At 37.5% G+C, this 11392-nt stretch overlaps 1 protein-coding gene across 17 annotated transcripts in view; it reads right to left on the reverse strand.

The window, feature by feature from the left end:
- Positions 1-2229: 2229 nt before the first annotated feature.
- Positions 2230-11392, reverse strand: part of ZNF644 (zinc finger protein 644) — a 79734-nt gene continuing 70571 nt past the window's right edge. For all 17 annotated transcript variants that reach the window (XM_044432539.1, XM_044432550.1, XM_044432538.1 and 14 more), the window contains 2 exons: positions 5037-5139; positions 2230-3875 (listed from right to left, as the gene is read on the reverse strand). In XM_044432539.1, coding sequence (XP_044288474.1) covers positions 3683-3875; positions 5037-5139 — 296 coding nt within the window. In that variant the 3' untranslated portion in view covers positions 2230-3682. The remainder of the gene's footprint in view (positions 3876-5036; positions 5140-11392) is intronic.

An 11392-nucleotide genomic window follows, 5' to 3' on the forward strand; every position in this document is an offset into this window, starting at 1 on the left:
ATGACTAAAGCTTATTATTAGGTTATGAAAAAGTTAAAGATTTCTTCTTTGCTTAACTGCTTTTTTTAATGGAAGTTGTTCTGTGTGTTCATTTTACTTATAAGCACTAGACTATCACACATAAACCAAATCCATTTGATGAAACTTAACAAAATACCTTACTGAGGGACGTCTGTCTAGTATCTTCACTTACAATTTAGGTACCAACCAAATTTTTTAGAATTTATATTTCATGTGTTTTGGCAGTTTTTACCATTATTCCTGTGCTTGTTTTTACAGTTTATTATTTTAGCTCTATGTAACCCACTCAGAGAATGATAATTACTGGACAGATTAAAAATTATAATTTTAATTAACCAGTCAGTAATTTTAGAATAGAGAATATGGGCTAAACCTATGTCTTCACATCCTTAGCCATCAGTTAGAGCTGGTCCACACAATCACAAGGTGTTTTGTTAGCTCTATTGGCTTGTTAACTACCTGGTGTGCCTGTTGCATGCTGGACAGATTACCCACGCCATCATCGCTTGTCATGTTGTACAAAGCTGGGCAGGAGGGTTTGTTGCTGTGGATACCAGACCACCCAGAACCTTAGTCCATAGATTTTGGTGAAATTGTTACCTAAGGCAACAAAGCACCATGGTCAGGTTTGTACAATACAAGGTATATTCCCTCAGCATGCATGAAATACATGAAACACATCACCATAGTTTATTTTCTCAGCTGCAACTGTGCAAACCGGGCCAAAATATTTTAAAACACAATTCACCCAATATATTTTTATATTAGTTGGTATTCAGTCAGCAAGAGTAGTTCAGTGTATGTATTAACCGTGTTTTGAAGTAGCAAACAAGATGAAAATCTCAGAAACAAGGGAACCAACAAGGCACAAATGATGGGGTTAGGAAGGCAATGCTTTTAGTCATTGCTCACTGTCGAAAGCTGCCTAACTGGCTGCAGACAAAGTTTCCTAGTTGTTTAGACCAGTAAGTGTAGGCAGAAGCTTTTCTAGAGGTTGATCCACTGGGGTAAGGAGGTCACTTGTGGTGGCTCGTCCTCCTGCAATCCTCCACTTCGGCAAGTATTGGCTGAAAAGCTGAGCCTGAATTTCATTCTGAAATCCTGCAGCTCACCACTTAAAGACCCACTGTAGAATCAAGTGCTAATAATAAAATAGAATAATGCAATCTGACTTTGTTAGCTAGCACAGAGGTAGATGTATTCAGAGGTAGCCCACTGAATAAAACCACTATTTTTCTTTTCCAAACTACCCAAGCATGCACAGTAAAAATCCTCATATTTATTTTTGCACCCCACTACAAATACTTCCCAGTACTTCAATTTCCCATAGGCATAGTCCATAGATATTTATACCAACTGGTTTTAAAACAGCTAACAAAATGTAAAAGATTGTGATGGATCCAGACCTGGTGATACATAGAAATCAACAGGCAAACTAGTCATGATTTAATTAAATTCTACTGATTCAAGTGTGTCTAAACTAAGCATGACTAATTCTGGATCCAATTCATTTATCAGGTTTGCGTGACACTGTGGCTAACCAAGGGTTATTTAACCAACAACAAGCCATGGCCCCCACAAGTCCCAATGGTATATGAAACATCCACTCAAGGATTGTGTGTTGTGCAAACTGAGAATGGCTAATGGAATGCTAAACAGCCCTAGAACCCTTGCACAACCCATACTTGCTGGGTTTGCACAACGGGATACCACAGAAGGGTTGCATTTTCAAAATGGCAGCCATATGCCAACCTGGACAATAGGTTGGATCTAGACTTAGTGTAGTCTTTGCTTAGTGTGGGCAAAATGAAATCAATAGGAATTACTCTAGTCATGACTAGATTGCCCCACTGATTTCACTACATGCAGCCATGATTTCAAATAACCCACTCAGAGACTGTCATGTTATGCAAATCAGATGAAGATGGTTTATGTGAGGGTCCTTGTGGTTCCAATACCTTCTTTTACAGTTTTGTACTGGTTTTAAAACAAGTTTGTAACTCACAGTGGGCGGTCATGTTGTGCAAACTGCCACAGTATATACAATAAACAGATATATTTTACTTGTGAACCAATTATTACATTTTGATCAAAAATACTTTGCATGAAATCCCCTGGAGATTTAGAAATCAAAGCAGGCAAAAAAAGTCAATATGTTATCTTGCAGATAATGCAATATAAGAAACACTTCACATTACAGACATTTAATGTTTTCTTTTTAACCTTTTTATTTAGAGAGATATATTCTTGGTAAGGAGATATACCATGAGGAAAGCAATTTCAACGGTTGTGAGGTATGTATATTCTCCACCAAAATACTCCTACATCTCAACTGCTTTTATAACTTTATTTACACTCAAAACAATATCAATGCATTTCCTTGGCTTAACTACAGTATTAGTCACCCTACATGAATAAAATGAAACATTACTTGCATTACAGAACCAGTTTTCAAAGAGGAATTTGCTTATGTGTTGAAAAGTGACATCTCATTTTTGTCAACAGCCAATATTTATTGTGACCAAGACACCTGCACCATATTTTTCCATCCCCACAGCACATTTATTTCAATAATTCTGTAAATAGGTCCTTAGCATGAGCATAGTGTTACAGTTTTCATACATATAATTACATCCAAAACAAGTTCTAAAATTCAAATTGTAAACATTCTCTTCATATGTAGAAACTTTTGTATTTGTGTCCAATGGTGTAATGACTTTTCTAAACTGCAAAATGAAAAAAACTAGGCTAAGCCATGTAGTGAATAATGCTTCTTAGTCCATTCCTAAAGCATTAAATAAGAGGCAAAAATTTCCTGGAAGCAACTCATACCTTTAAGCAATGCATTAAAAGGCAGATTTGTTAACAAAAGAGTAAGTTTTACAATTAAGAAAACTGTGAGTGTGTGATGCAACAAATGGAAAGGGTAAATACCACTACTGCTGACAAAGTTGGAGGTAGCATGGATGCACCGTTTTATTGTCAGTGAGAAATGCAAGTGAAGTAAAGAATATGTCCTTACCACAAATAGGTTCCAGTACTATGTACATAATTTTTAGAAATTTGTTTAACAAGTTTCCCTCCACTTTTAGTACAAAAGTCTTGTGTGATTAAAAAACACTTACACAGCTAGATAGTACTAATTGCCCTATCTGAATGGAACAGTCTTTTGAACTATGAAGTATATGATATTTAATGCCCTAAATTGAGTAAATTGCATTAGCATTTCTTGGTATTGTACAAAACACTACATACATACAAACAAAATATAATATTTTACTAAGCAAGGGATTTTTAATAAACAGAGCATTGATTCTGATAACACTGTAAATAATGTTTTCATTTCATAAAACCTGTCTTAAGTACCCATGTGCAACAATTTAAAAACAGCTGCTTATGTGTGATGGGTTTGTATCAATAGTGAACACAGTAATTGACAAAAAACATAGTAAACTTTAAAAACACATCATCCACCCTATATAAAATATAAAGACTACTTACGGTAACTTTTTAAGTACTCAACTGTTTGGATGTTAACTGTCACTCTTTTCTCCATTATCCGGCTTCAGATTTTATAAACAGATAATTTATTTTAACTTTAAAAAAACTAACAAAAGTATTTCAAATGTACATCCAATGTAATGTGAACTGTTTCCATGGTCTATGAAGCTGCTTCAGCCATCAGGAAAGAAAATGAAGTTTCAGAAATTGAGGCAGGTTTTTTAAGCAGTGAAGTTACTTCCACCATGCCAGCCCCAGTCCGAGGAAGATTTGCGTTGACAATGTGGCGCTGCAGATGCTTTATCCAGTCTTCTTGAACAGACAAGGGCCCTCGAAATACCAGACCACAAAACCTGTGCAGTTTTTAAAATCATCCAAACAAGGTACATTAGCTTTGCTTAGGAATATTATCTTAGTTGACCAAACAACTTTAGAAAACTTTTGTGTACATATTGCTGTTAAATTTAATAGATTCCCTGAGTATAAATCCACTGACCTTTTTATGATAGTTTTAGATTGCTCTGGACATATAAAAAGTTCTTATGAATTAAAGCATTACACATTTTATACTCTGATTAATTTATCATTACCAGTGATAGTTAACAAGCATTTTTTGCTAAAACTTCTTGACTCATTTCCAAAACATGACAGCTGAACATGTTTAATCCAAACAAGTTGGAAGTGTTCATGAGTGGGGCCTCTGGTGGAGCAGGGGAGTTCTTGGAGGCTGGGGATAGTCGTGGAAGTAGACCCAGCATTCAAATGCTATTTGCAGCTATATCTGTGGGCCTATTTTCTCCTTATGACCTGGAAAGAAATCTCACTGTGCATGAGCTCAGGCATGCACATCTCCTTCACCAGCCAAGAAGAAAGCAACATGTGCACAAGACTACACCACATTTACATGAACATGGTACCTCTATGCCCCCCAAAATGAGTCACCCACACCCACCAGCACCTTTTAATAGCAACAGATTACTTACTTGGTCAGGGGTAATGCTACATGCATCTTGCACTGCCATGTAGAAAAAAAGCATGCAAAAACCCAAGACTTTTATCTGATTTGAGATTTCACAGCAGAATATCACTCATGATGAAGGCTCAAGAGTACTTTCTAGCAAGTACAAAGAGCTCTTTGACAGCAAGAACATGGCAGCTGTAACTTGAAGAACTAAAAATTGGTATGTGCCAATGCAAAGTGCTGCGATGCATCATATGCATGTTTAAACAGGGAAAAAGTCATACAGCTCGTATCTTTCCCCAGCTAGCCATGCTGTACAACAATTTTCTGTCTAAACAAGCAAAAGATTCCTCAATGTCTGTATTTGGAGACATTATGCAAGTGACAGAATCTACTTCTGTGTAAATTCTGCAATATAAAGAAAAACTTGTCTTCATTTAAACACAATCATCATCAATATTTTTGTTCTTCTCAGGCACACATACAGAATACAGATTTAGTAGTCAAACAAAACAGAAATCTTCTTGTTTTCCCACTATAATCCCACATATACCTGCACCGGAGAATGTAAACTTCATCAGCACCATGAGGTAATGGCAGAATTTTTTTCTTGCTCCCAGATCTTGATCTTGATTTTTTTTGCTTACAATCTATGGCTATTAAAAGAAAAAAGTTCATATATATGTATATAAGTACTGAACACTTTTCCTGATACATTCCCCCCCAAATGCTGACGGTCCTTTTGCTCTCATTTTTGTATATTAAATTTTAAAACTTGAAAAAAAATGCAAGTTCCATGCACAAATAAACTTGCATGCTTAACACCTACTGTTCAAGCTTCATTTTACAATGTGTATATTTGGTGAGCAAATAATATATAGTATTCAGCCATTCTACCTAACAGATCCCATAAGCATCATGCTTTGCTTATGAATTCTATCAATATGGTGGCTTTTTATTACATCTGAAGTATCAAGATAATTTGTTCTTATCATGCAGCCAGAACTCAAAAAGATCAATGATTAAATGTAAAGTATGCTCTGACAAACTTCACAACTAGAACTTTTGAATATATTACGTTCAAGTGTTTTCTGTTCTGTATGCTAAAGGAGTCTCATGATATGGTAAAATGCTCTAAACACAATATAAACAGAATCTTCTTCTATGACATGAAGAAAATATGATGCAGAACAGGCTGCAGTTTATAACCTGACTGCCAGTAAGGCCTAATGTTCATAGGGCCACTTCACCTAAAAAGATACGTGGAATCTAGTGAGTCAAGCTAATCTTTAAAGACTTGAATGGCAAGCACTCTTCTGTACCTCAAATTTTTCAAAACATTAAAAACAGAAATCCATAGATAAATTTGCCTGAAAGGTCCTTAACAAGGTATTTCTTTTCATGTCCTAATTGTTAGGAAAGAAAATGTACTGGCTGTGTGCACTGAAGGCATCTCAGCCTCAGCATGCACATGTCTACTTCAGAATGAAACATTGTGAATTATGCTGGAATCAAGAGGGGCCACACCAAGCAGACAGTTTTTTCTGGTTGCTTTATGAAGGACAGGCTTCACCAAAAGTTAAAGAGGGCAAAATTCTAAACAGCACTTATATCCATGCATTTTTCTCAAGAATAAGAATGCCAAAACCACACTGAAGGAATATTAACGACTACACCGATCTGGACAACAAAGCCGGGACTCTTACAATAGAATCTCACTACTGTAAACTGATTCAGTCCTACCTTTGTTTCCCAAGATAGCTTACCTTACAAAACAAAATCTCCACCCTTCTTCCCATCAAGCAAACAGTTCTTATCAAATGACTAGACTTCTGTCACTAGCAAATGCTCTTAGGAGATGAGATTATACCAGCTTTGGTATAATCTAACTCTCGCTTCTCCTGCATAGCTCTGAAAGGTAAAATAGTTCTGGTACTCTAATGTGAAATATTCTCAAGAAGTCAAAAGCTTAAGGTGCCAGCATACTAACTACACCAAATGACTACACAAGTTTCTATACACCATACAAGAAACATGGCCAAAACAAGTAATGATTTCGGATACCTGATCAGTGCAAGGCTGAAAGAGACTATCACCTGATGACCAGCACACAATGCCAAGTGGTATTGCCAAGTGATCAGACATTCCTATGAAAGGTTTATATTATGCACTGGATAGGCCCCTACAGTCAAGCTGGCTGTAAAGAGGACTTGATCAACTGAGTTTATAAAAATCAGAAGTAACTGCTCAATGTACTAGGCACATCATTCTCTTGTACACCATAGATTTTAGATACTGGGTTGCTTCATCTTTCTACTAGATTAGTAATATGAAAAACATAAAGCAAGCGTTTTGCTATTTTTTAAAATAAAGTGTTATATATGGATAGACACCAATGAGGGAGGATCAGGATAATGGTAGTAAGCATTACTGAAGAGTAAATGCAAATATTTTCACATATAGCTTAAGCATTAGAGCATCAGTATAAAGACTGCTTCTATTTTTGTAGCTTACAAAGTTTTTTTTAAAAAACAAGCACTGTGGGAGTGATACTATCCTATGAAATCCTTGCATGATGTACTCTATAAGTGCAGTTGAAACAGAAGATTATACACATATCTCTGTGCTGTAATAGTAATTGCTTATATCCAATATCTATTGACAAATACTTAAAATTATATAATCCATCACCATGGCAGTTTTCATTTGACAACCTATATATGTAAATATGTTTGCTTTAACATATGCTATGCTTTTATTCCATATGATTAACTAATACAATACTGTACATTATCACTATAAAATATCAAATGGTTGTACCAGAATTGCATAAGTACGATCCCTCCAAACCTTTCCTTGGTCTTGTTCTCTCTCATTTATCCCCATGCCTTTCAATGAGAATCCCACAACTCTTGGAAGAAGCTTTGCAGGTGAGGCAGCAGAAACACAATTTCCATCCATGGAAATCTGATGCAGACCTGAACTATGGTTTTTAAAAGTCTGCAATCTATGGGGCACCTTACTCAAGGTAATACAATGTTTACTCAGCTTTTCACCTTCCATTATGCTGTTTTTCCAAAAGAAGCAACACTGTAATACTATCCTGACTATACTACTCAGTAAGCTAGGACAGGAACTCAGGATAACACTGCAGTTTTCTTTCAGAACAGGCAAAGAGCAGCACAGCACAATTATAATTGGTACAGTGCATGCTACCATGATATTACTGGTCCTTTTTCAGAAACCGCTTTCTCTGTGGACTTTTAAGTGCAGTATCTTGCAGTCTATGTTGATGCAATATGGAGTAAGTTAAACACCAACAAAAGAAGATGGGCAAATGGTTGAGATAAACAGATGCAGAAGTGCTTACATGGCAGGATTAAATGTGAAAAGACATGGATAAAGATAAGCGACTCATAATTTTTCCAGGCATTTTTTTTCGGGGGGGGGGGATCTTTCTAAACAATTACCTTCTTTAACAGAACTCAAGGGTCTAGAAGATACAGAAAATACAATCCAAGACCTCTTATTTTCACTTGCTGCTCTATTCCGCCTGTCTAAAAAAGTAACATTATCTAGTGACATCCTTCTGGCTAAATGATAAGAATTTTTCCATTTTAGGTACCAAGAAAAAAGAAATATACGGGCTTGAATGAGTTAACTTAGAATCATGTAGTCATAGAGGTGGAATCAGCAATTTAGGCCATCAAGTTCAAGCTAGTGTAAAGCATTCCTGTCAGTCTCTGCTTAAATACATCAAGCAACAGAAAAACCAACCACCTGCCTAGGTAGCTGGTTCCTTTGTCTTACTACTCTGACCACTAGGAAGTTTTTCCTGATGTTCAACCAAAATCAGCTTTGCTTAAAGCTTAATCTCATTTTTTTGTGTCTTAACATCTTATTATTATTTCTCACTACTTTTTTATACCACCCAATAGCACAAAGTCTCTATGTGACTTTTCAGGTAACTTGAAAAGTACTATCAATTCCTCCCTTGTTCTTTGTTTCTTATTGCTAAACATATCCATTTCCTTTTGATCTTTTTTCACATAACAATTCTTCTAGCCCTCTGACTACTATTGCCACCTTTTTCTGAATTCATTCCAATTTATCAAAATCCTTCTAGATGTGGTGTCCAGATTTGGGCAGGCTGAGCTGCATTGCATGCAATGAGAAGCCACAGTGACTAAATTTCCCCAGAGGGATTCTTACTGCTGCAGTAGCCACCATTTTGAATATTTTAGCTGAAGCCAGGGCATGCTATAGCTTGTAAACGCAGCATGAGTGGTTGTTGGGGTAACAGGCAAGCCATCTCAAAACCATGGGTTAAGGCTGCAGATGGCTTGTTAACCACCCCAGTAAGCCATCCTGGACAGGTTTACAGGTAATAAATTATAACATACATACACACTTGTGACTGACTACAACTCTAAGACTGTTTTATATGCACTACTGCCAAGCCAGATAACCCCCATCACCTGTGCATTTGGTTTCTCTTTCATAAATGAAGATATTTGCACTAGTCTCTCTTCAGTTAACACTGTATGTAAATTGAATACTGGATTTCATGCTATTATTTTTTACCAAGTTTTCTAACCTATCATGATCATTTTAGGGTTTGTTTCTGCCCTCAAATGTATTTTGATATATAAGGCTATTCCACTCATTTTTAGGTCAACTGCAAATTTGATGAGCATACCCTACCTCTTCCTTCCTTCAAGTTATTAATAAACAGTTGAAGAACACAGGCAAAGGATTGGGACCTCTCTTACCTAACTCAAAATTTGCCTCCAGTTTTATGTGGAATCTCTAAGTGCAATTTTTGGGTGTGATTCTCCAGCCAGCTGTAGATCCACCCAGTTGTTGTGCCATCCAGCCACACCCTCCCACACTAGACCACATGCTCTATCTATAGGGCACAGGTGGCTGCAAGGGGAAGGGGAATATTTTCTGTGGATTTAAGTTACCTTATTTTATAATCTGAGGCATCAGCAAATACCCCGATTGTCCTGACACTATCTATGTCACATGTCTGAAAGAGAGAACAAGACAGTGAAGCCAACCTGATTGTGTCACCTTGTACAAACTGCCATTTTGGCCTCTCTTCTCCCAGAACTCTCTCCTGAGTAGCCATTCCTGCTGGTCACTCTAAGAACAGTTATGTCACTTAATGAACTTGGTTCCTGGATATGCTTGCTTTTCTCTTCTTTATGCATTCCAATATCCATTGAACATCCATTGTATTGGACCATAAGCCTGTGGATAGGGACTATCTTATTTTTATATCTTTCTACAATAGTTAGTAATTTCTAGTGAGGAAAAGTGAGCAACATCATACAAAGGCTCAGCCCTTTTTTAAAAAAGTTTCTAGACTTTATTTTTCATGCAGAGCTTTAAAATTGAACACAAGAAGGAACAACATATTCTAACTGATTCCTCCACCACAAATGTTTAATCCTGCATTATCTTCTCCTGCTTTAAGGGTAAACTCACATTTCCTATATAACAGCATAAGTACTACTTACAAAAACTATGTCCAAAAACTATGTTTTGCTTATATATAAGCAATTAAATGTGCTGTTTTAATTGAAGCCCTCTACCTGATAATACAGTTCGAATATGACCAAATCTCCATCTAGATTTTCTGTGGGTTCAGACTCTAGGAATATCATTCTCATACATTTCATGGATTTTTATTTACAGGCAATCTCTGGGTTATGAACAAGTTCTGTTCCTGAGAACATCTTTAAGTTAAATTTGTATGCAAGTCAGTTCACATATATGAAATGCATGCAAAACACTTAAGAAACCTTTCCATACATTTGATCCTCCACATTTGTGGGAGTTAGGGGCACGTGACCCACATGGAAAAACCATGAACCCCCCCCCCGCAAAACTCACCAGTGCCGCCTCTTTGCAGCAAGGAAATGGCAAAGAGATTTCCCTCTTTGGATAGGCAGGGCAGAAAGGCATGCTTTGGAGGCCCTCCCTCCCTCTGCTTTCATTTCCTCTCTCTCTATGGTGAAGATGATTTTCCACAGTAGGCCACAAAACTCCAAGAAGCATGAACTGCTTGTCTTTAACTCAAAATTTTCAATTAATAAACTTTATGGCAGTTAATTCTTAAGCACAAGTTTTTCATAACTCAGATGTTCGTAATTCAGGAAATGCCTGTACTATAAAATAAGTAGGTTGCTTACCTGTAACTGATTTTCTTCGAGTGGCCATCTGTGCATTCACACATATGGGTACTGCGCCTGCGCAGTGCCTAGGCCGGAAAGATTGAAAGCTAACGGTTTTGGCGGGAAAACTCCCTTCCCCTCCCCCTCGGTAGTATATATAGAGCGGAGTGTCCGCCATTTTCTCCAGTCTTTGGAGACTGAACATTCGCCACCTTATGGAAGAAGATGGCATAACAACTTATCAGGTACCGCTGCAATAGCCCACGGTACCAATGACATAATAAAGTATCAGGTACTGAAGCAGTATCATACGGTATTGTTGAAGAAACCACTCACCGACACCAAGTGTGGCCGGCGGGTGGGTTGTGTGAATGCACAGATGGCCACTTGAAGAACATCAGTTACAGGTGAGCAACCTGCTTTTCTTCGTCGTGGCCTCTGTGCATCACACATATGGGTGAATAGCAAGCTTACCAGAGATGGTGGTGGGCGGTGTCGTCATTGAAGAACGGCAGAAAGAACAGCCCTCCTGAAGGAATAGTCTCTTCCGGCATGCACATCAAGGCGATAGTGCTTTGCGAAAGTATACGGAGTAGCCCAAGTTGTAGCCTTGCAGACCTCCTGGATTGGGACACCCATGGCAAATGCAGAGGATGCTGCCACTGCTCTAGTGGAATGACCCCTTGGAACAACAGGTAAGTCCATCTTTGCAAGCTGGTACGCTAAC

This window comes from Varanus komodoensis, unplaced genomic scaffold (assembly GCF_004798865.1).
Source record: "Varanus komodoensis strain SLA01 unplaced genomic scaffold, ASM479886v1 scaffold24, whole genome shotgun sequence".
Lineage (NCBI taxonomy): Eukaryota > Metazoa > Chordata > Lepidosauria > Squamata > Varanidae > Varanus > Varanus komodoensis.